At 43.9% G+C, this 26690-nt stretch overlaps 1 protein-coding gene across 2 annotated transcripts in view; it reads right to left on the reverse strand.

Annotated features, from left to right (window-relative positions):
- Window positions 1–659: 659 nt before the first annotated feature.
- SLC45A3 (solute carrier family 45 member 3) overlaps window positions 660–26690 on the reverse strand; it is a 59547-nt gene continuing 33516 nt past the window's right edge. Inside the window, exons 1-5 of one of the 2 annotated variants that reach the window (XM_075335696.1) lie at window positions 26120–26162; window positions 10695–11116; window positions 7914–8732; window positions 7560–7825; window positions 660–4266 (exon numbers count right to left, since the gene is read on the reverse strand). In XM_075335696.1, the coding sequence (XP_075191811.1) occupies window positions 3868–4266; window positions 7560–7825; window positions 7914–8732; window positions 10695–10866 (1656 nt within the window). In that variant the 5' untranslated portion in view covers window positions 10867–11116; window positions 26120–26162 and the 3' untranslated portion in view covers window positions 660–3867. Of the gene's footprint in view, window positions 4267–7559; window positions 7826–7913; window positions 8733–10694; window positions 11117–26119; window positions 26163–26690 lie in introns of those variants that run through there. The other variant, XM_075335695.1, reaches the window with a different exon arrangement.

The raw sequence follows: 26690 nt of genomic DNA on the forward strand, positions 1-26690 counted from the left end.
GGGTACTTTGCACACTACGACATCGCAAGCCGATGCTGCGATGCCGAGTGCGATAGTGCCCGCCCCTGTCGCAGCTGCGATATGTGGTGATAGCTGGCGTAGCGAAAATTATCGTTACGCCAGCTTCACATGCACTCACCGTGCCCTGCGACGTCGCTCTGGCCGGTGACACGCCTCCTTATTTAGGGGGCGGGCCATGCGGCGTCATAGCGACATCACACGGCAGGCGGCCAATAGAAGTGGAGGGGCGAAGATGAGCGGGCCGTAAACATCCCACCCACCTCCTTCTTTCCGCATAGCCGACAGGAGCCGCGGTGAAGGAGGTAGGAGATGTTCCTCGCTCCTGCGACTTCACACACAGCGATGTGTGCTTCCGCAGGAACGAGGAACAACATCGGACCGTCGCAGCAAGGTAATTATGGTTTTCGCCGACGCTGCACCGATGATATGATTACGACGCTTTTGCGCTCGTTAATCGTATCATCTAGGCTTTACACACTACGATGTCGAGAGCGACGCCGGAAGTGCTTTCGACATGACCCCCACCGACATCGCACCTGCGATGTCGTAGTGTGCAAAGTACCCCTTGGTACTTTGCACACTACGACATCGCAGGTGCGATGTCGGTGGGGCCATGTCGAAAGTGACGCACTTCCGGCGTCGCTCTCGACATCGTGGGCTTTGCACGTTGCGACATCGCAAGCAGATGCTGCGATGTCGCACGCGATAGTCCCCGCCCCAGCAGCGATATCTTGTGATTCCTGGCATAGCGAACATTATCGCTACGCCAGCTTCACATGCACTCCCCTGTCCTGCAACGTCGCTCTGGCCGGCGACCCGCCGCCTTCCTAAGGGGGCGGGTCGTACAACGTCAGAGCGACGTTACACAGTAGGCGGCCAATCAAAGCGGAGGGGCGGAGATGAGCAGGATGTAAACATCCCGCCCACCTTCTTCCTTCCGTATAGCCGGCGGCGGCAGGTAAGATGATGTTCCTCGCTCCTGCAGCTTCATACACAGCGATGTGTGCTGCCGCAGGAACAAGGAACAACATCGTACCTGTCACGGCAGCGTAATTTTGAAAAAGTCGGAGCCTACTTCGATGATACGATAACGACGCTTTTGCACTCGTTAATCATATCATCTAGGATTTACACACTACGATGTCGAAAGTGACGCCGGATGTGCGTCACTTTAGATTTGACCCCACCGACTTCGCACGTGCGATGTTGCAACGTGCAAAGCCGCCCTTATTCTGATTAGCCGGTCTGGCATTACATCATTGTTGCAGCGAGACACATGTGACATCATGCCAGGCCGGCTAATCAAACATAAGAAGAGTTATGGATGCCACCAGGTAAGAGGTGGTACTCCCTCTCCAGTTCAGCAGCCACAAACCACTGCCAAGGCCACTGGAATGGGATGTGCAAATATTTTTGAACCAACTCTACTCTTAAAATCTCACAAATAAGAAGTAGGCAAGAAATTCTATTATTTTTGCCATAAAGGCTCAAATTTACTCGGCTACCTCTACAGGTCTACTAGTCCAAAGATATCATAGACATATACCACGCATGAAGGCAGTAGTCAATTACTGTCCACAGAGATGATGCAGTCCAACTGACAGATCAGAAATATATAATAATAATAATAATAATAATAATAATAATCTTTATTTCTATAGCGCCAACATATTCCTTAGCGCTTTACAATTCAGGAGGATCATATACAAACAAGTAACAGTTATAGAAATACAATATTTAGAGGGGAAAAAAAAAATACAACCCTGCTCGTGAGAGCTTACAATCTACAATGAGATGGGGGGAGAGGCAAGGTTCAAGTGCTACTTATAAAGGAATCTGTCTCCAGGATTTTACACATCTGTCTGAGAACAGCATGATGTACAGGTAGAGATCCTGATTCCAGCATTGTATAACTTACTGGGCAGCTTGCTGCACTTTTGATAAAACCACCGTTTTATCTGCTGCAGAGCTATCAGTTGTCTGAATGCTGAGCTGTGTTTAACCTCACCTATGCCACTGATTGCCCGTTTGATCAATGTGTATAGGCAGTAAGCTGCAAATCACTGACGAGGGTAGGGTTATACAGAGCCCATGAATATGAAGTACAGCAGTTTTGCTAGTGCTCAGTCACAGAATTTTACACAAAACTTGCCCACTATCATAGCGGCATGAGACGCTGTTCACATTGCAGATTCTGACACTCCACCCAATGGTGTTACGGGTGTTTCTGATCTACACAGGCAGACTAGGGCATCAACCAGCTGAGTGCTCATTCATAGACAAGCCAGCAAGAGTTAACCTCTGCTAGCCTGCTTTTTAGGCTTCTGAGATCACATGTAAGGAAGCATATCACATCTGCTCCTCTCATACTTTGGTTGGAGGAGATCTTCCACCCATGCCAACTATAGTTTCTGCTGTGTTGGTCTGTGTGCTGTGGTGTACCACATTTGCTGGAGAGAAAGTAGTCTGTGCTTGGTGTTGTTGTGGAGTTTAACTATCATCTTGTTGTTTCCACCCTGTTCTTGTTTTCCTCCTGGTCTCCTATTTTCTTACACCTCTGTTTGTGTGTGCTGTGTGTTACAGAGCTTTGGTTTCCTCTGTTTGTCTTTTTCTGTGGGTTATCCCTAGAATGCATACCTGGGGCCTTGCAGACCTGCTAGGTTACTTGTTTTCTTTTTTCTGCAAGATTACTTGATAACTTAATGTTTTGAAATATTCATATCTCAAATAAACTTTGAAAAGTATTTCTATTTGAGTTACTCCATGTTATTTGCACAGAGGCCTAAAAGGCCCCAGGTATGTGGAAGTGTAGATTTCTATGGTTGCGCATTCTATGGTTAAATCACACTACTGTCCCAGCCCCCCCGAGGGAGGGGGTATAAGATCAGGGCTGCTCAGGAGCAGGGCCAGGAAGGAGGCTCAGACATCCCTACCATTAGGGTTATCTCTGAGAATAGGGATAGCACAGGACCCTCTAGTGTGAGGGTCAGCTTAGGGGCCCCAGTTTCCCACTACCCCCATAGTCCCTTATGACATGCTCTAATCTTCTGCTGATAGATAAAACAGTAATTTTATCAAAGCTATAACAAGAAACCCAGTAAGGCTGGGGCCACACGGGGCACAAGTGCGATCCTCGCATGACACTCGGCTCACGCTGGCAGCACAGCAGAGTCGAGTGTCATGCTAGTATCCCTGTGACTGAGGTCCGACTGTGTGAGCGGACTTCAGCTGCGGAGGGGCGGGCCAGTGCTGCGGATGGGAGGAATTTCTCTCCCTTCCCTCTGTAGCCAGCTATTGCGATTCTCGCTCTGCACTCGCGGAACACCGGTGTACCGTGAGTGCAGTGCGATTTTTCTCTCGCCCCATACACTTGAATGGGTGTGAGAGAAAGAGTCTCGCATTACAATCGCAGCATGCTGCGATTGTTTTCTCAGTACGATTAGGGCTCAGCAAATAATCAGTCATGTGCGCTGACACACAGGCTAAAATTGGTCCGAGTGGAATGCGATGTTTTATCACACTCCACTCGCATCGTTTTTCACGCCGTGTGTCTTAGGCCTAAGTGACACATCACTGGAACTGGGTCTCTGCAGTAGGATTATGCTGCTGTCCAGTCAGAAACTTGGTAATGGATTCCTTTTAAAGCAGAGTGTAAAGAATTGGAAAGCACAAATGAGTCGAGGGGACATACACCAAAGTCAAGTAAAGCCTATAAACATTCCCAGCCAATAAAGAAGTGACTCTGAAATGGCGTAATTGGTGAAACAAATTGACATTACAAAATACAGTGGTTTATTTTATCAAATAAATAATTTACCTGTTATAAAACATTACAATTGCGTGACCCTACAGAGGGGTCATCTTCACCATATCACTTTTATCAAAGACAACTTTGTTGGAGAAATATATAGCTACCAAACCAAAAGCCGCAGAGAATGCTACATAGGCTGTGACGGTTTGTGTCATCTGCACAATGAAGCCCATCACAAGGGAGGGGACTACCTGAGACAACAGACAGGCACTGTCCAGTATGGCCATGTCCAAACATATGCCATTGTTTGGGTTAGTAGTTTCTCCAATCAGGACTGAGTTGTCACATGAAGAACGATCATTGCACATAGATTGGGAGTGTGAGGAGAACACTGGAACCCCGTTATTATTTGATGCCTCTTTGATAAATCCAGTCTTCCGCTCTTTTTCAGGTATCTCGTGCTCAGCCATGTCCTTATACTTTGGGAGAAAAACCTGTTAAAGAAATAAATCAATTCAGTTTCTAGAAAGATTATATTAAAATAATTTTTCGTGGTCAGGAACAGTATGAAATTGGAAATGAGCTTATTGAGTTAATATTCTCTTACAATCTCTCCCTTCAGTCTGTCAATTACGATGGGACAGGTTGAAGAGATGGGAGAACTCTAAACATGTGTACACTTGACTCGTAAACTATGGCGCCCATGAGGGGACGTGTTGCTCCAGATTCATTAAGGGGCTTATGCCTCTTAATGAATCTTGATACTCTGACGAGTGTTATGCACCTTCTTTCTTACTCTAGTCCCTGAGTGCGATTTTTGGCATACAGAACATCACAGCTCACCATGAATCAGATGAGATGTAACATCAAGTACCCGCTGTGCCTCAGCTTTGCCCATTTTGGTGGAGATGGGAGAAACTGGCATAAAACCACTAAAAGACGCAAAATGTTTGTCCAACCCCGAAACATGCCAAAATTTTGCAACTTTATAAAGCAATTTACGGCAAATTTGGTCAAAATTGCTTTGATGACAGCATTGGTGTCTGGTGTAGTGAAATGGGATAAATATACAATCTATGTAACATGACTGAGCTTTGTGTGCAAGAGGTGAAAAACTTACAGAAAAGAAACCATCTCTGTAGTCCATGAGCAGATGGTCATCCAAGGTAAGCAGGACAGGAGAAAAGAAGAACAACCATTCAGAAGGCAGGAAAATAGACTCAGACATAAGAGAATAAAGAAATACAGCCAACAAGAGAGTGAGTGGAAACAACATTGTTAGAAGGAGAGGATTTCTACAACAGTCGCCATTTATAATTCTAGCTGAATAGATTTACAATACTCAAAAAATACTTCCAGAATGTAATTTCATGAATATCTAATAACTAACTAAATAAAGTACCCCATCCCTCAATGTAAGGCTAGGTGCAGATGACCGTATTTTCAGTGGTCAGAGTCGGAGCCATTGACTTGGTGCAGTTTCCCTCGATGAATGGGAAACCACAGGACACCACCAGGGTTGTGGGCCCTATGTCCTGAAATAGTGGGGCTTCTAGATATCATAATATTATGGCTTATCCTAGGAATATACCATCAATTTATGTGTTGGGAAAACACTTTTACATTAGAGGGGAGACCCCATTTCTCAATGTAAGGCTAGGTGCAGATGATCGTATTTTCAGTGAAGTCGACGCCATTGACTTGCTGCAGTTTCCCTCTGTGGATGGGACACCATAGGGCACCACCAGCATTGTGGGCCCTTCGGTCACTGAATTGGTGGGGCTTCCAGATATCATAATGTGATGGCTTATCCTAGCAATATACCATCAATTTTGGTGATGGGAATATACTTTTACATTAGAGGGGAGACAACAGGGATCCTCTTATTCAAGAAGGACACACTCACTGGAGATTGAGCTTGGAAAGATTTTTCTGCTCATTTAACTCAGTAAATGTGTCCATATGTCGAAACTCTCAGTTATGAACCATTCATTTTATTGTGTGTGCATGACGCCACTCTAAACGGAAAAGGTCCAAAGGTTTAAATCGTCAGGAGCTGGAATTCTCCATAGATAAAAATGTCTTGCTTTTCACCCTCTCTTTATCACAGACACTTAGAGACATTCCTACCAGTTGCTGTTGATAGAAATGAATCTGATTGCACTGAAAATACTTATACTTATAGACCAGTTTTTTATGTAACTGATAAATAGCAAAACTGATATCTACTCACTTGAACTATTGTAATAAAATAGCTTTGTTGGGTTCCCTGATTTTCTTTGCTTCCTAACAAAATAGCAAATGTTTCTTACAACTTGTAGACAAATTAAAGAAGTTAGTCCCTAATTTAACATTGATGGCCTATCCTTAGCATAGGTCATCAATGTCTTATCGGCCTTGGTCCGACATGCGCACCTCTGCCGGTCAGCTGTTCTCGGTGCTGACAGCAGCAGGCGGCTGGAAATGCTCAGTTCTGGAACTGCCCCGTCTTCTGATAGTAGGGTACTGCTCTTCCACTTCCTATTGATTTGAATGGGAGGTGGATGTGCAGTACCCATCCATGGCCACTATCAGAAGATCTAGCAGTTCCAAGACTGAGCACTGAAACCAGTCGATCAGCAGGGGTGCCAGGTGTTGGACCCTGGCTGATCAGACATTGATGACCTATCCTAGGTATACTCCATCAAGTAGTGGCCAACTTCTTTAAATCTAATTAAAAAAACTGCATTCTAGCTTGCTATGTCATTTATGGCCTAACCTTGTATGCAAAGGTACAATGTGTTTATATGGATTCCAAAAAAGCAATTGTTGATATAAGAAACCTGGCCCAATCATACTACAGCAATAGGTTGATGTAACACAAGTGTATAATCAGTCCATGTGCTGGTCCTATGCAAAAAGGGTATTATACGGACAGCACACAGACTATTGCAAATCAACACATGAACATTTTTACACGCAGACCAATGGGCCACGTGTAGAAAAATGCAGCATGTACTACTTTGATCTGTATTCTGGATCAGTCTCATCCATTATAAGTACATGGGCGCACTAAAAACGGATCACATACGAATGCCATCCATAATGCATACAGTACACTGATTAGGCCCCTTTCACACTGCGCTTTGCCTTATGTTCACACGTCCCGTCGGGGCATCCATCCAAACCGCCCCTCCCACACCCTGCAAAACGTGTTTCGGACGCATACGCCAACAGGGCCATTGACTGTAATGGAGCAGACTCTGTTAACGTGTGCTCTGTTTTGTACTATTTTTGCACATATATGTTTTCTGCAGTCAGACACCTGAACGTAGTCGACTACGTTGGGGTGTCTGCCTGCAGAAAACGTATATGCACGAAAATGGTTGAAAACAGAGCACACGCTAACGTAGTGTGCTCCATTACACTCAAGGGCCCTGTCGGTGCATGCGTCCGAAACATGTTTTGCAGTGTGGGGGAGGGGTGGTTCGAACGGATGCCCCGACGGGACCACTGAACGTAAGGAAAAACGCAGTGTGAAAGTAGCCTTATGGATCCATTGCAATTACTAACACATAAAACTGTATTTGGCCTATTACTAATACTTATTAAATTGGTGATGTAAAAACCAGGTGCCCTGTAGATGCTATAGGGATGTAAACAACAGACATATGGATGGCATATGATTGCTTACTGATGAAAAATTGTCTATATTTCCAGGATGAAAAATAGACCGTTTTGCATACACTCGAATCTAGTCATTATGAGTATAAAATACTACAGTGACTTCACCGGTGTAATAACTTACCTGTCGGCTCTGATGATAAAGTGAGGTAAGAGTGTATGGCAAGATTTGCAGTACAGAAAATGGGATGCCGGTCATAGCAGCGGATGCTGTCACCATTGCTATATTATGGGAAAAGCAAGTAATTAGTGCAGCGATTGGGAGACAAGTAACTGCAACCATGTAAACAAATCGCGTTCCAAACTTCTTCACCAGGTAATCCATGGAGAAAGAAAACACTATTGATGTCACAGACTGGAGGAACAGGCCCAAACTGCCCATCCTGACTCCTAGGAAAGAAGGTAAAATGAAAAATTAAGCATTTTATGGAAAACAGATACTATCAAAGTCTAAACACACATATACACTGTCACTGACCTTCATCATATCGAAGTCTAGCCTCAGTCCCTGGCTCTGCTATTGGCACGCCATGATAAAGTCCTTCCCCAACGAAGTCCGTATAAAAGAGAGTGAAAGTCATGAGACCCATCCACGAGCATAGCTGGGCTACGAACAAGCGCCACAAAGTAATAGGAACTCTGCAACAAAACGTCCTGAATCGTGATACCAATGCACATGTGGTTCGCAGTGCTAAGGCCATACGCCAGACCCTGTGTGGTAGAGACCACAGTTGACATGTCCTCGCACAGGTCCATCTCTTGCCGGCTGGTTCTAAACATACATCTGACTGTGCAGTATTGATCCTGACCTCTTCTGATACAAAGAATGTGGCACAGATACATCCAGCTAAAATAATAAATAGGAGTGTGAAAAGGCATTGTTCTTGGCCTCCTAACTGTTGTGCCAGCCAGCTGCCACTCCAGTCCACAGAAGGCAATAAGTATCCAACGCATGCTCCGATTCCAACCGTTAAGGCAAACACAGAAAAAGCTTTTCTGCAAGCTTCTCCTTCAGGGAACAGATCAGAGAGCAACGCTTCTAGAGGAGTGAAACAAACCTGTCCGCAGGAGTCTAGCAGCCCAATACCTAATATAAGGAAGAACACCTCCAAGCCGGCTTGGTGATGACCTGCCAAACTGGCTAAATGTTTGGCATAAGGAATTATAAAGAGGCTCAGCATTACTCCAAAACTTAAAAGCCAGATGAAGGGCCGCCGACGGCCAAACCTACTGCTCCAACGGTCACTGGCAGAACCTATTAGGTGTACAACGAGGAGACCAAGAATTGGACCAATACCTATAAATAGAGGAAAAATGTTGTTAATGCAGACGTTAAGAAAACATGCCTGAATCTAAAAGACATAACTACTTCAAAACTAGAAACATCTTATTATTAGAAAATATATTATTTAAGGCAGACGTGTCACTGTTTCCGTAATTGCTCTGAAGGCAGTCCCCAAAGATTACAAGCTCCACAACACTTTTCCTCTGCTCCCAAGAGATGACCGTAGCATAGGAGAACCAATGATGGTGTGTGCAAACTGCCTAGGAATCACTGAAGCCTTACCTGGTTCACTACCGAAAAATCGTTTTATGTTCTATTTACTAATGACATAACAAATGTTTGGGTTTTTTTTAACCCAAGAAATTGCTTCTTTAGCATGGTTCCGGAATAAACATTAAGAAAAATATCACTTGAGGTATAACTTGTGACTGCTGGAGTGCTGTTTTACAAACCAATGTGTGTTGTTGAGCAGTGGCCCAAATTATCGTCGACTTTACGCCAATTTTCTGGCATGGAAAATGTAAGCCGCATTTAGGCAAAGAATTTGCAACTTTTTACCCTTTTGCCACAGCTCTATCAAGAGAGGCCTTAGTAGGGGGAGAAGTGGTTAACAAAGAACCACCTGATTTACTCAAATTTATGGCAGAAATTAGAGTTCAGATTGTATCATATGGACACGACAAAAATATGCATCTTAATAAATTTGGTGCATCTTAAAGGGAACCATTAAGGTTTTGTTGGACACGCAATCCAACATGGTAAAGAAAAGGAGAAGCTGAGCAGAATAATATATAGTTTTTTTGGAAAAGATTCAGTATAACTTTTATTGATTGAAATCCTTGGTATTTGTATGTATATGAGTCCAGTGGGTAGTGCTACAATTACATAGTGACATAGGTTGAAAAAAGACCTAGGCCCAACAAGTTCAACCTACCTCCACCAATTATACTTTTCGTCACTAAATCATTTATAACCGACAATGTTTTGTGTACTGAGGAAATCATCCAGCCCTTTTTTAAAAGCTGTTATAGTATCAGCCATTACTACCTCCTATGGTAGGGCATTCCACAGTCTGACTGCTCTAACTGGAAAGAACCCTTTGCTATTTAACTGTCGGAATCGCTTTTCTTCCACTTGCTATCCACAGCTATGTGAGCAAGCACTGTGATAAAATGTAAAACTTTTATTTTTGTCCAGTTAAACACATGTGACAAGAAGTGGTAAAATCATCAGCAAAACAGTCCCAAAAAAAAGTGCAATCAAGGTTGATGAGTTGACATTTTTTTTTATAACTTGGCGAAAATAAACATTTTACATGTTATTGAAGTGCTGGATCAACTACTATTCTTCGGATTGCTTCTGTGGTAGAATTTGGATCCTTTGTCCTCCCTAGATAGGTAAGCTGATCATACCTATTGCCTTTGTTATCTCTGCAAGCACCGTCATAAATAGCAAACTGTCAATCACGGAGTAGGACTGCCCACTGGACTCCTGCAGATACTAACAGCAGTAATTTTAGTGAAAAATATCCAAGTATTACTGACATTTTCCCAACGAACCTACTGTATATATCAATCTGATCGGTTCCTCCTTCTCTATAACATCCTTCGTGCAGATCAGATACCATTATCAACATGACAGGTTCCCTATAAAGAAGAACATGGTGTTTAGGGACCATCGGGACCATCCATATTGAAGGTACATCTTCGATTTGTGCTCTGAACAAAGAGATTCTCTACGAGTATGTCACTTATTTTTTTAATTAAAATCAGACTAGAAAATGTGGGCTTGATAAATACCCCCCAATATGTTATTATAGTACTATGGCTGGGCATAATTCACTATTAGCAAATGATGCAGATTTCTCTCTTTGCTTCAGATGCCTGCACTACCATGGCCTGAAAAATAGAGTTTTCGGTTATAAATATCCAGGTATGATTTCATTTACTTTCACCAGTTTGCATAGTTACCTACCTAGCACCATCGTCATGAACTTTTCCTCCACTCCAGCCTCAAGAAGAAGTGGTGGTACAAAGGTAACCCCCGCTGCCAGACATATTTCAAGGCCACATGTTAAAGAATTGACCAGTAGGAGTTGGCCACGAGGAGTGTAGAGGTACTCAGTGATCCTTGCCTTCTGCATCATGAAAGGTGTAGGTTTGTAACACTTGATTATTCTACGACCCACTGATAAACATGAGGTGTAATCTAAGATTGCCACTCCGCTTAGGCTGACACAAGCCCATTTGTACTACAAGAGTCTGAGTAATAACGGCTGGTCCGAACTATGCAGCTTCCACAGTCTACAGACGTTAGCGGTAGTGAGGTAAAGCACTGGAGTTGTGATCGAACATTGAGAGTCCGTGAGGTTGGATCCATCATGGTGATATCATCCCCTGCGGAGATAGAGAGATAAAATAGGTAAGTCAAGTACAAACCACACAAAACAGTGCATCACTAATGTAAAAAATAGTTCAGTCTTTACAAAAGTTGCTTAGCATGACATAGTGCTAAAATATTCTTTGCATATAGTATGACAGCATAATTAAAATGACAAGGTACACTGCACTGTGCGAGGCCATGCACCAAAGCCCCCTCATTGGTATGCAAATTGAAAGTTTTTTTTTTCATGAACTGTACCACTAACAACTCCAGTGCTAGTATAATTTTTATAGGAGCTAATTTCCCTATATGACTGTATAGATTGTGTAATATTGATTTTGGAGGTAACAGACTCCTTTAAAGGGAATCTGTCAGCAGGTTTTAGCTATCTCATCTAAGAGCAGCATGATGTAGGTGTAGAGATTCTGAATCCAACAATGTATCACTTAGATTACTGGCTGCAGCTGTTCTGACACAATCTGCATTGTTAGATTTAGTCATGTAGCTATGCCTAGGGAACTGTGCCTTCCCATACCAGGCTCCTGTGCTGTAATGTCTGTATACTCTCTCTTGCGTCCTCCCCTGCCTGGAAGCTGTGGTATGATCAGACCATGTTCCAGTACAGAACTAAAATAATAACTAATAACAATTAAACCTTAATAAGGGTTTGTGCACACAAGCACAAAGCAAGCAGTTTTTTCATAAGGAAGACACTGCAGGAAACGGTGGTGTTCTTCTTCAGCGCTTATTGTCACTTTCCCAAGCGCTTTTTTAACATTATGAATGCCGGTGGTTTTTACAAGCTTTTTTTCCAGCATTTTTTACTTCAATTTTCTGGATCTTTATTAAATAATATAGAATTTTCAAAAGTGCTCGCCAATCGCTCTGTTACCTGGACGTATTTCAGGCGTCCTTGAGCCTTCCCATTGTATTGTAAGTATGCAGTATGTTTCATGCAGAAAATACCTGAATAATGGTCGTCTCACTTCTTTTAAGGCCCCTTTCAAACATCAGCTTTTTGCCATCAGTCACAATCCGTCGAATTTTGAGAAAAATGGATCCAGCGACTGATGCCACTGGATCCGTTTTTTTCTCATTGACTTTTATTAGCTACGGATGGCCTCATGTTTCATCGTTTGATGGATCCGTCGAAAAATGTTTGTCCGTCAGACGGAGACGACGTCCACAGTAACGCTTTATGTGTACGACGAAAAAACGGACAGCAACGGATCCATCGCCGTCCATCGCTTGGTAGAATGGAAGCCTATGGGCGCAGGATCCGTCGTCATCCGTCAAATGCTCCAATTATTATTTAGCCCCCAACCTAGTCAGATCCGTCGCATCAGTTTAGCTCAATCTGCGAAGGATCCGTCGAGAAAACGTATTGTGACTGATGGCAAAAAAAACCTGATGTGTGAAAGGGGCCTAACCACTTTGGCAAAAAAGTTGCCCAAAAGACTGAGTTAATCAACAGAAAGTCATTTTTCTATTGAAATGCTTAGGATCCTTCATTTGAGCATTTAGTTACGACCTTTTCAGGCTGGTATCGTAGTGGACTTGCCTATAAAAATGTTGTGTGCGCATACCCTAAGGAGGAAGATACTGAAGGCGTTTTTTTAAGTGTCAGTAAACATATGAGAATTAGTTATATGGCAAATTAGTTGAATCACTGTCTTCTACATGTAATAGCAATCACGTATCAGTAAGGGATCTTCATCCTTTGCCAAAGACGATGACTAATATAGTCATGAAAATTCCTACATCATAAAGGCGCATCTACTTTCTATTATAGGAGATTGGGAGCAGCGTTGCCATCAAGGAAGTAAAATCTAGATAAACCGGATGGACCAGAAACTCCTGCCTGGGCAATGGAACTTCGTAATATATAGTAGATACTTCTTAAGAAACAGCTTTGCAGAAAGATATTTTTGTTACAATTTCTCATAACCAAAATACATTATTGATCCTGCCGATTTCCCCTAGATTTTCTGTTCCGTCTACTTTATAAAGAACTTACCAAAACTTTTACATTGAAGTGAATCTGTCAGAAACATCTACTCCCCCAAACCATGTATATGAATGACCTTTTGGCGCTTTAAAAGGTAAGTCAGACATTGCTCTTATGACCCCAAAATGATTCTCAGGGAGGGAGAAATTGTGTTTTGAAGTTTAGTATACAAATATCTAGAAAAGCATTGGGGTGCCTCGTCCTTATGCTGAATCACCTTTCTGATGTCACCAACCTTCGGGCAATTACGGTAACAGGTTGTTTGCTCTGGAACGCGATCAACGACCTGTCAATCAACTAGTAGCGGGTGGTGCTAGGCAGGGAATAAAGCGTGATGCTGAGTAAACTTTAGATTTTTCTAATAACAAATGTTATTTTGGCATATTTCCAATGCCACCAGTGGGCGCAGAATAGTGCCACATTCTTTGCATTTATACCCACACACACACAAAAAAAAAAACAGGAATAGTATAGATCTGCATGTACCATTTCACCCTAATTCACACTATTGACAAGATCATTGACACATAGGTATCTTGATGAATTTTACAATGATTCATAAAGGAGTCTCCATTGACCTAATGGCCTGGAAAAATGTGTGAAAAATGTGTGAGAAAATACCATTGCCAAATTGCCAATGAGTGACTCATTTTAATGTGTCAACAGCACAGTGTAAAAGATTTAGTTTACACTTATGTGATAGTCTAAGTTTTAAAGGGAACTAACCATCAGGATTTTCATATATAAAGTAAAGCCAGTGCCATACTGGTGCTAGGATGCTGAATCTAAGCATACCTTTTGTTCAAAGATTGGATGTTTTATTTCAGAAATATGTGCAAGTAAAGTTCCAGGAACGAGCTGCTATTTGATTGACAGGTGCAACAGGAAGGGAATATGTGGGTTGGTTCTTGCTATCTATTCCCGTTTCTGTCTGCCTGCCTGGCCTTTATCTCCCTGTCGCCATCATAGACGTTAATGCTAGCATAGGCAGGCAGACAGACAGGGGTGGGAATAGATAGCAAGACCAGACACCACATATTCTTTTCCTGTTGAACCTGTCAATCAAATAGCAGTGCATTGCTGGAACTTTACTTGCACATATTTCTGACATAAAATACAGTCTGGTGGGTACACACTAAGCAAAAAAAAATAAATCTGAAATATTTATGGCCATGAATAAAAGTTTTACAGAAGTTAATTGATTATTGGAAACCACAACATCTTACTTTCACACTACGTTTTTTTAACATGCTTTTGACGGACGTAAAAAAAATAGAAACCGAATATGACTGGATCCTGTTGAACGCATGCAAACGCAAGTGTTATTTTACTTTCACTTGCAGTTTATGGGCGGGCATTGGAGTCATGTGATTGGGAGTCATTGGAACTGGACCTGACAGCCTGCAAATGCACACGTCGCTGTTGAAGGGTGAGGGGAGAGGGAGCGGAGAGTGAGAGAGGAGAGTGAGAGAGGGGAGGGAGGAGACAGAGAGGAGAGGGAGAGAGGAGATAGAGAGGAGAGGGAGAGAGAAGAGAGGGAGAGAGGGGAGAGAGGAGACAGAGAGGAGAGGGAGAGAGGAGATAGAGAGAGGAGAGGGAGAGAGAAGAGAGGGAGAGAGGGGAGGGGGAAGAGAGGGAGGGAGAAGAGAGTGTAGAGAGAAGAGAGGGAGAGAGAGAGAGACTCTCTATGATCACGCCAGGCTGGTTTCTGGGCATGCTCAGTAGAGCAAACAGGATCCTTTCTATCAGCATACCACCATTTACATGCGGTTGCGTGCGGTATAGTCAGGATCCAGTGACATGCAGTATTTGGACGCAGGTCAAAAACGCTACAAGTAGCATTTTTGAAAAAAGTTAAAATACTGCAAGTCACTGGATCCTGACTATACCGCACGCAACCACATATGAACATACGTTGACGCGAGCCCATTGCAAATGCATTGAAATGAAAACTCATTTGTATTGGATCCGTTTTTGCGTTAAAAATCAGGACGCATGTTAAAAAAAAGTAACTTATTGAAGAGTCAAAAAATATTCAGCTATAAAGACGAGGTACACAGTGACTTGTGACCGTGCATTAATAAGGTGGTAAATGTCGCCCTGCCAGTCACAATTAAATGTAACCACATCAAAACTTTGCAGGGTTGAATTTTTGCCAAGAGTCAGGTCCAGTAACTTGCAGTTCACAACACACTCACATTCAGCACCCCTGGTTCTAACGAAGCATTGTGACCTTACACTGTAAGTCCCCTTATAGTTCTCACATTGTCGTTAACATCAGCTGACTGTTGGTTTTCCATTTCTACATAGTCTCAAAGATAACAGAGATACTGATCAGTGGTTGTTGCCACACATTTACTCTATCAATCAGGAAATATGCGCACACATCTGCTGATTGCTGATATCTGTGCATTCATAGCTTGTAACCGTATAGAAGTAGAACAAGCCCCAATATGGGTACATTTCCTATGTATCAAAACAATAAGAGATGATATAAATAAATTCTAATAATAAACCCAAATCCAATATCCTAACTATCAGGACATATTTTTAGGGTATGCCTCTGTATGAAAACCTATCCTAATATATGAAGGAGAAGTATCATAACCAGTATGAAAAAAGAGTAGAACGGCTGCCCTTTTGATTTCCCAAGGCCCTTTTTCTGAGTTGAAAGCTTCGAAAATGACACTTTTCAATAAATATCCCCAATGTCTTCATACTTTTGACAGAATTATGATCAATTTTAGACTAATTGACCAGAGGCAAGAGAGGAAATCCTAAACATCTTGGAGAAAGAGAAGACTCATTCAACAGATTCGGAATTGCTTAATTTTTGCCTTGGATAAAACATACCTTCTTCAAGTAAGAAGATATTGGTATGTACCATAACTAGGTGGCGTAAAGGAAATCTATCACCAGGTTTTGCTATCTAATCTGAGAGCAGCATGATGGAGGGGGGAAAGAAAGTGATGTATCACTTGTTGGGCCGCTTGCTGTAGTTTAGATAAAATCACTGTTTTAGCAGCAGGAGATTATCACTATAGGGCCAGTAAACCTACTACCACATTCATGAGCTCTATATAACCCTATGTCCACCACTGATTGGCAGCTTTATGTCTATGCACCGTAAACACAGAAAAATCAGTGTCGTGGGCGGGGTTATACAAAGCTCAGCATTCAGAGAACTGCTAGTTCTACAACAGATCAAAGTGATTTAATCAAAACTGCAGTAAGCAGTCCAATAAGTGATAGATTGCTGGGATCAGGAACTCTACCCATATATCATGCTGCTCTCAGATGAGGTAGGTAAAACTTGCTGACAGATTCCTTTTAAATGGTAGGTGAGCCACAAAAGAGCAGGATCTTCGTAAGGCATGTAGAAGATAAGATGGAGGAACCTAGGTTAGAGGCATGAGGAGCTCAAAGAAAATATATGGCAGCAGTTAATCGGCTATTAAAGTACAGAGCTAAGGAAGCAGTAAGCAATAGATTTGTAGGAACACGGTAAACTGGGAAATGTGTAATGAGAATATATACTGGATAAGGCCTGTTTCACATGTCAGTGAAAAACACAGACGTTTTTCACTGACGTGTAAAAAATGCGTATGTCCCTCCATGTGCCGTGATTCACGGTACACGTGGGTTATCCATGTGCTATCCGTAGTACAAGTCCGTCATCCGTGTTAGCACATGGACGTATACTCACCTGTCCATAGCGTTGCTCTCCGTGGTGCTGAATCCCTAATTCTGCTGTGTATCCGACCGCTGCTGACCCCCGCTGCAGAAAATTCCGGGTCGGCTGCTCCGTGCATAAGTGAATATGCATGAGAATAAGCAGCTGGCTTGGAAACAGCAGAGAGCAGCGACTGAACACAGCAGCTCTGGAGATGGTAAGTATAAAAAGCTTTTTATTTTCAATCTACGTGTTTTTCTGGTACATGTTTCACACATCACACCATAGTGTGGTCCGTGGGACATCAGTGATGCCAGAAAAAAATGGACATGTATACATGCGGGCCACACTAACATGCGTGTACGTGGCAGGTAGCAAAAAAAGACTTGCTATAGAAAAACAAGAGCAGCAAAGGAACACAATAGAGAGAATCTGCTAAATGCCATCAGAAGATTGCTGTCAGCGGTCACCTTCACTTAAAGGGACTCTGTCAGTACAGAATAGCTATTCAAACCAAGTACAGGCGCTTGGTGCTCTAAGGCGAGGCCAAACATTTAAGCGCACCTTCCTACCTGCTTGTTTTCCCTTAATTGTCACCGCCCCTCTTCTTTGATTGACAGTTCTGGTTTCATAGAACCAGAGAAGGGCGGATATAGAGGAAAAACAAGCAGGTGGGAAGGTGCACTTAAATTTTTGGCCACCTCATGTTATGTACTTGTACTTCATAGGTTGTGTTCCCTGCTTTGATGCAGGCTCACGCACTGAGCCTGTATCTATCCTTGCACATGTTGGCTACTCTGCTCAGCTGACATGTGCCTCTAACACGCGAGTGTAGATCAGAGGTCCGTCTGCAATTATTATCTAGTTGAATCCCGCTGTCAGTCTCTGCCAATGGGACTGAACACACGCCAGCAAGGAGCGTGTCATTCCCCACTCCCATCGACGACCCTGTGACGTGAGGCGCTAATGTGTTTTTAACAGCCGAGGATCAGCTGATGACCTCTGTGTCTGTCATGGCAAGTTTCCTGTGAACGCCAGATGAGCGCCAGTGTTCATAAGAAGTCAGCAATGGTGCTGTACAGAGCAATGCTACCGCTCTGAACACAAGTGATCAGTAGATCGCAGCTTCAAGTCCCTTGTGGGAATTAGTAAAAACAATAAAAAGTGAAAAAAGTTTTTAAAAATAAGAAAAAATTTAAAAACCACAAAAGTTCAAATTATATGATAGTTTTTATACATGTTGGCTCTCAAGCCAGCTTGGAGTAGGACAATTACCTATTAAGTAAATCAGGTGATGTGCATCTCTGTAATGAGGAGGGGTGAACAAGAAACATAAGATAAAACGTCAAGACTGGAGCAAGAAATATCTGAAGACTGATTTTTCAAAGGTTTTATGGACTGATGAATTAGAGTGACTCTTGATGGGCCAGATGGAGGGGTCAGAGGCTCGATCAGTAAAGGGCAGAGAGCTCCACTCCGACTCAGATGCCAGCAAGGTAGAGGTGGTGTACTGGTATGGGCTGGTATCATCAATGATGAACTTGTGGGACCTTTTCGGGTTGAGGATGGAGTGAAGCTCAACTCCCAGACCTACTGCCAGTTTCTGGAAGTAAACTTCTTCAAGCAGTGGTACAGGAAGAAGTCGGTATCAATCAAGAAAAACATGATTTTCATGCATGGCAATGCTCCATCACATGCAGCCAACTACTCCACAGCGTGGCTGGCCAGTAAAGGTCTAAAAGATGAAAAAATAATGACATGGCCCCATTGTTCACCTGATCTGAACCCAATAGAGAACCTGTGGTCCCTCATAAAATGTGAGACCTACAGAAGAGGGAAAGCAGTACACCTCCCGGAACAGTGTCTGGGAGGCTGTGGTGGCTGCTGCACGCAATGTTGATCCTAAACAGATCAAGCAACTGACAGAATCTATGGATGGTAGGCTGTTGAGTGTCATCATAAAGAAAGGTGGCTATATTGGTCACTAATTTTTGGGGGTTTTGTTTTTGCATGTCAGAAATGTTTATTTCAAAATTTTGTGCAGTTATAGTGGTTTACCTGGTAAAAATAAACAAGTGAGATGGGCATATATTTGGTTTTTATTAAGTTGCCTAATAATTCTGAACAGTAATAGTTACCTGCACAAACAGATCTCCTCCTAAGATAGCCAAATCTAAAAAAAAACCCACTCCAACTTCCAAAAATATTAAGCTTTGATATTTATGAGTCTTTTGGGTTGATTGAGAACATAGTTGTTCATCAATAATAAAAAAAATCCTTTAAAATACAACTTGCCTAATAATTTTGCACATGTGACGCCCTGACAAAAACAAGGTTGTCACAGGAGACTGCATCCATCCTACAGATGCAGGACTCTCTCCTCCTTGCCGTACCAACACATCCCCACACAGGTACAAACACCAGCCACAAAGCCTAGTAACCCCCCCCAGGACAATAGTGACACACCAGTGGGCGAGGCCAGGCAGATGGTGACGCCCACCTAGGGGTTCTGAGGTGTAAGGGGAGGGAACACAGGGACACAACAGTTAGTCGAGTTTGGACAGTGGAAGTGAGAGGAGTGAAGTGGTAGTCGGGGGTTGTAGCTCCAGGACTACCGGACTACCTGAGCTGACTAGGTGGCAGACGGCAGAGCAGGGCCACAGGCGACGAAGATCCGGTCGCGGGAGACCCTAAGTGGACCAGGGCAGGGTTGTAGCCCGTCGGTGCCGACAGCAGGAATCCGGTCCGGAGGCCGTGCACAGTCGGGGTGCCTAAACCCTAGGGCGAGGACAGCTTCAAGCCCCTTGTCAATTAACCAGCAGGGGACAAGATTCCACGTCTTGTCCCACCAGTAAGCCCAGATAGAGCGAGACGGAAGCCCAACGCGGGGGATAGGGCGTCTGCAAGTGCCTGAAAAAATCCCAAGGGTCAGTTCTCGTGGACATCAGCTCCCACAGCAAAGACACCAGGAGCGGACTTTTCTCGTTTCATGCAGACTAGTCAACACACAAGACAAAATACTGAAGTGCAGGAGGAAGGGCCCCTGTCCTGTCAACCAGTGTGTGGGACCCGAGCACACCCCTCCGGAGGCTACTGGTATCCGGCACTTGGTTTACTACTTGGACTTTGTGTGGTTTATTCAACAACAGTGAGTACACCGGTGTCATCCGGTCTGCAGACGGCGCCCAAGCACTCTACTCCACCTACACTTGGGCCCCGGGACAACACCTCCCCTACCCGTGGAGGAGATACCATCTTGCTGCCCCGCTCCATCAGCCCTGGGCGTCCCATACAAAGGCAGCGGCGGTGTCACCAACAAATCATCACAACCCACGGGTGGCGTCACTGACAAACTCTCCCCTGTAAATACCTCCCTTTATTACGTTGTGGGCGACAGGCTGCTGCACAAGCCCTGGATCCGGCTGCCACTCGAGCCACAGCCACGAACCCGGATCCGAGCGTCTCGAGTAGGTCCCCCACTGGCCGTGGCCTGCGCCACACATGGTGTAGTACAATATGCGGCAGAATGAATGGTGTCATTCAAAAGTGCAACTTGTCCAGCAAAAACAAGAGCTCGTATGAATATATTGAAGGAAAAATAAAAAAATTATGGCTTCTGGAATAAAGGGAGGAAAAAAAAGGAAAATCGCCGGGTGGAGAAGTCAGTTGGAACTTGGGTGGTTGTTTTGAGTAATGTCAGATGTCATATCCTCATCATTATGTATCTTTCATGCAGTACACCTAGTGCAAACATTTGGTTGTGCCTTCGTTGGTGGATTTAGTCAATACAACAACTGCACATAACTAAGCGCACTAGTATCTAGGTAGAAAATCAACCATATTCAGAAGACCATCATCAGAGGACTAGAAGCAAATTAGATACCCTAGAGTGAAATGCTGTTGTCTGCCCGTTTCATGGTTTTATTGGGAATTTTCCGCTTGATTACTTGATTGAGGCTATTTTTACTGCGCACAGTCTTACTGATCTCTATGTGTGTGCTTGTTCCCTGTAAACAGATCTATAATCCACTATTTTCAAAGGTACAAAGGACATTTCCGTGTATATTACAGCATACGTAGTTCAGAGGCCATGTAAAATCATTCCACGCTTTGCAAATCTGCTTTCTTCCATTTTTTAGCATAAAGAAACCTACAAAGAAGTGACAAAATTGAATTTCTTAGATAAAATGCAGATAGGCGCCATATTCACATTCATTAGGTGAAATTTAGCAATAAGAGATCATTTTAGCCGATGACAAACTGTCATCTCGAAAGCAGAGAGCCCTGTTTAAAATGATCATAGCTGAAAACCCGCAAAAGATTTTCCCTGAAAGAATATATAAAGTATGTTCTTGTCCCTTCTTACGACCTCTATAAGGCTATGTTCACACACTGCGTTTTTTACCCGTGTTTTTGGTGCGTTTTTTAACTCGGGTGCGCTAATCCTTCACTCTCACGAAATTTCTTAAGAAAAATCATTTTTCTAGTGTGAACATAGCCTAAGGGGTACTTTGCACACTAAGACATCGCAAGCTGATGCTTGCGATGCTGAGCACGATAGTCCCCACCCCTGTCGCAGCAGATATATCTTGTGTTCGCTGCCGTAGCGAACATTATTGCTACGGCAGCTTCACATGCACTCACCTGCCCTGCGACGTCGCTCTGGCCGGCGAACCGCCTTCTTCCTAAGGGGGCGGGTCGTGCGGTGTCACAGCGACGTCACACGGCAGGCGGCCAATAGAAGCGGAGGGGCGGAGATGAGCGGGACATAACCATCCCGCCCACCTCCGTCCTTCCGCATAGCCGGTGTGAGCCGCGGTGACGCAGGTAGGAGATGTTCCTCGCTCCTGCGGCTTCTGACACAGCGATGTGTGCTGCCGCAGGAACGAGGAACAACATCGTACTGCAGCGAAATTATAGAAATGTCGTACACTACACCGATGATACAATTACGACATTTTTGCGCTCGTTAATCGTATCATAAAGGATTTACACACTACGATATCGACAGCGACGCCGGATGTGCGTCACTTTCGATTTGACCCCACCGACATCGCACCTGCGATATCGTAGTGTGCAAAGTGCGCCTAACTGTTAGACTAATATTGTCCGAGCCTCCCGATATCAGCATGATCAGCCAACAATCTTAAGTATATGGGGCCCTCCAGCCTGTCCACGTAACAGATGATGTTAAAGATAAAAGTATCCGGCATGCCTGAATTTGGAGTGCTAGAAAAAGCCACCACCAGAGAAGATTGGCAGTGGCTCCGTCAAAGAGAAAGCAGGGGTCGAGCGCTCCCACGTGCGAGATAGTTATTGGGTGAACCATCCACCGAATCATTCTGCAGCCAACTGCTGTCTATTGTTTATGGGGCTTTAGACATGGCCAGCTTTAACTCCATTAGTAGCCAAAATGGACTTACATGTTCATGGCTGTGTGTGTAAAACAAATATTACCAAATGACTGATTGTTTAGCCATAGCTCTACATAAAAACTCTTTTATCTATTGTTTATGGCCACCGTTAGTTCAGAGAAGACTAGTGCAACTTGAGACCCTATTACATTAGAAATTAAAGGGTATCTGACACCGAGATTTTTGCTACCCCATCTGAGAGCAGCATGATGTGTGGGGCACAGACCCTGATTCCAGAGATGTGTCACTTACTCAGCTGCTTGCTGTCACTTTGATAAAATCACTGTTTTATCTGCTACAGATCTAGCAGTTTTAATGCCGGCATACCCACATTGTCCCTCTTCGCCTCCCAGCGGGGATGTTTGTGCACTCACCTTACCGGCCGCTCATTGGCGGCTTCTGTCTCTGTTTCTGCTGCCGGCTCCCGGGGCCTGTAAACGCTGCATAGGTTTCAAGGGAGGGCGCTCAGGCATACACGCTCCTCCCTGGTCTTAAAGGGCCAGCGTGCACTAACCTGGAAGTGCCTCTCAGCCCATAGCTGAGAGGCACTAGATATATAGCACATCCTCCCCCTATCGGAGGTGCCTGAGCAATGTGGTCTTACTACTACAACCACGCTTGCTAGTTGGTTCCATTCCCTGTATCCTCTGTCCGTTATCTGTGCCTGTGTTCTAGTATGTGTTGTACCTGCCAGTACCTGCTGTACCTGCCAGATCCTGCCGTATCTACCAGTACCTGCTGCACCCGCCTGAACCTGTCGGTACCAGTCTATCTATCCTGTTCTAGCCACTGTGACTGGACCTGTGTCCGTGCCTGCATTTCCGACCCCTGGGGTCAGCTGCTACAGTACTGAGAGATCCCCTGGAGTGGTACCTGGTGGTTACCTTTCAGCACAAGCCTAACCTCACCATCAGAGCCTCTAATGAAGACAAGGTAGTTGCTTACTTACACCCATCCAGGGTGAGACGCTTCTGTGGAACAGTGGGTCCACCCCCACTAGAGTGACAACAGTTATCTGAATGTTGAACTTTATATAACTCCACCCACATCACTGATTGGAAGTTTTCTGCATATGCACAGTGTACACAGAAAGCTGCCAATCAACGGTAGGGTGGGGTTATACAGAGCTCATGAATATGTAGGACTACCAGGCAGCAAGATTACTAGTCATCAATTGATAATAATCTGCTGATAAAACAGTGAGTTTATCTAAACTACAGCAGGCAACCCAGTAAACACATTGCTGGAATTAGGATCTCTGCCGCTCCGCAAAACTACTCTCAGATTAGGAGGCTAAATCTTAGTGGCAGATTCCATTTAAAGAAGAGTTGTGCTCCAAAAAGCAGCTCTTGCTGGCACAGGAAGATATAGGTACAATAAGTACAGCTCTTTAATGTCGCCCAGACAGCCAATTAGACCGCCAATCAGTGCATGCTCTTCAGCGATACAATGCCCACTGGCCAGATATATGTGCCCCTAGTGCTGAATCACAGGTGATACAATTATGAATCAGGATTACTACAAACCAGGAAAGGCCATTGTAGGTGCATTCAGCATTAGTGGTCATGTATGGACACCAGTCCTAAATGCCTTTTATATTCTCCCATAGTTTGGACCCATGATGCAATGTGTTGGCTATTTGGACAAAAAAAGTGACAACTGCACAAATTTATTCAGAAGAAGAGAGCTGGAAACATTCTTCTGTATTTATTTTTAGGTTAATTTATTCTTTAAGCTCAGCACTTTCACTATGTACACATTAATGTATTAAATGTAATATCAGTTTGTTTATTATCTGGCAAATGTTGTTCCTCCCTGTGGTAATGTTCTCAAAGTATGTGTACATTAGCTCTAATGTACAAATAACACAAGGTGGCTCAGTGGGTAGCATTGTTGCCTTGAAGCGCTGGTTCCTTGGTTTAAAATCCCACCAAGGACAATATCTTCAAGGAGTTTGTATGTTCTCTCCACGTTTATGTAGGTTTCCTCTCACACTCCAAATGATAATTATTAAACGAGAGAAAATATAGGAGCATTAAAGGGCCATACATCATATCAAAAATAAATATGGAGACTCCTTGTAATAAGAGTAATTTAAATTTATTATTACTCTTATTACAAGGAGTCTCCATATTTATTTTTGATATGATGTATGGCCCTTTAATGCTCCTATATTTTCTCTCGTTTAATATGTACTTTTGGAGTGGCCTAAAAAAAATCTATATCTACCCCATCTGTTACCCTGAAATTGTGTTTTATAATTTCCAAATGATAATTAGTAGTGATGGGCGGATCCGCACATATCCATGAGCAGCAGGTTCTACTGGGTTAAAAAAAACCCGGGTCAGGCCCAAGTTGATCCCGGATATCTGGCAGGATGCCGGTCCCCATATAACTCTATGAGGACACAAAGTACATGCTTAAAAATGGTGGTGGAAGGGATAGGGGGTTTGGAGCAAGTGTGTTATACTTACCAGTATCTGCGCAGCTGTAACGCTTCTTCCGAGGCTGCTCATTATCCCTCCTACATATGCTCTTCTTTCCCCTTTCTCTCTGATTGGTTGCAGTCAGATAGCACCCCCACCCTGAGTGACAGTATGTCTGACTGCTTTCAATCAGAGACGCTGTCTGTGTGGCTATATTGGTGTAAAACTAAATTAATAAATAAAAAAATTGGTATAGTGTCACCCATTTTATGATACCCAGTACAGATAAATAATACGGCTGTAGGCTGCAGCGCCCAGCTATGTGCTTATCTTGGCTATGTATCAATATAAGAGGAACCACATGCGTTTTTTAAAAAATTATTTAAATAAATAATTTTAAAAAATGCGGCATGCAGTCCCCCCAAATTTTGGTACCCAGCCATGATAAAGCCTGACAGCTGTGGGCTGGAATTCTCAGGCTGGGCAGACCCATGCTTATTGGGCCCCCCTAGCCTAAAAATAGCAGCCTGGAGCTGCCCAGGATTGTCGCATCCATTAAATGTGACAATCCCAGAAGTTTATCTGGCTCATCCTGCCTTTTTCTTTATTTTTCCTTTTCTTTTTTTAATTACCTGAGTTACCAGACCCAGATGGGTACCCGGAGTTCCCCAAGAACTCCAGGCCCAGAGTCATTGCTCAGGTACTTTTGAACTTTTACAGACCGGGTCCACCCATCACTAATAGTGATGAGCAAGCATGCTCGTTAATTGATCGACCATCGGAGTTTAAAAATGCTCGAGTTTCCCATTGACTTACTTTTTATTCGGAACTCGATCCACGACCGAGAACCCTGATGCTCTATCAAGTAACGAGCAGTGACGAGCACACTCTCTCATCATTAATGGTAATGTATGTAAAATGCTGCGGAATATGATGGTATTATATAATCAAGAATAATAAAAAAACTGGTACAAATAAGCTAAAAGTAAGGGCTTCTTATCTACGCAGGCAACAAAGGAACTGTCTAAACATAAGACTTTCAGTGGTTTGTGTTAAAAATGTTCAGGCTCAAACAAATCAACATGCTGTATGGTCAAAATTTAGCCCGTGTGACTCGATTTTCTGATTCACACAAGTAAAATTAATGTCTGCTATGACCCAGGAGTTGTTGCTCCTTTGCACACAATGAATAGAATATCTCAATTTAATCAAATGTGCTCTAACTTACTTCAGGCAGTCATCTGCCAGGGCCACCGGGTATAGATGACAAAGCACCTGACACTATGGAGGGAGGGAGAAGTATCCTATTCTTTCTGAGAGTAGCAGGTATTTCTGCATTCCTCTGCCTTGCACACTTGTCATAGTCAGCCATGTAACCAAGCTACACACAGAAAATCAGCATCTGTATTACACAGACAGACATGGAGTGTTTTCCAATTGCTATGTCCCTGACAATAATTTCACCACTGCGCCTTGTATACCTGCACCCCATTCACCTGACACACTGCTCCTCAACAAGTCACACCAACACCATATTGTCAGGGCCAGGCGGTCGGGCAGACCCAGGAGGTGGATCCACTGGTCCGAACTCTAAGATGGTGGTAAGGAGTCCGGTAGCTGAAGCACTATGGGCAGTAGAACAGTCCGTGCCAGTGAGTGTAACGAAGAAGTCCCTGGGACCACGGAGTCACAGATGGTAGTCCGGGTGACGTAGCTCAGGTTCGGAAGCCGAGGTGATGTCAGGCGGGGTCCGGAACCTTTGGAGCGAGATGACGGGTCACCGCAGGGATCCGAGATGGTACGGACTGTCAGATGGCAGACGGACAGCGTGCGGGGTTCGGGATTCAGCAGGACCGGATGGCGAGGCAGGATCAGCTCTAGAAGAGAGATACGTGAGTATGGCACGAAGACACAAGGAGACCTGACTCCTAGCTTGGAAAACACGAAGATCAGGCCCCGCCCTCTTGGACAATACACCCCTTTATACCCTGTACCTGTTTAGCCTCATTTCCTGTTAATGGACGCTGGCCCTTTAAGAAAGGGTCAGTGACCGCGCGCGCGCCCTAA

This window comes from Anomaloglossus baeobatrachus, chromosome 2, assembly GCF_048569485.1.
Source record: "Anomaloglossus baeobatrachus isolate aAnoBae1 chromosome 2, aAnoBae1.hap1, whole genome shotgun sequence".
NCBI lineage: Eukaryota > Metazoa > Chordata > Amphibia > Anura > Aromobatidae > Anomaloglossus > Anomaloglossus baeobatrachus.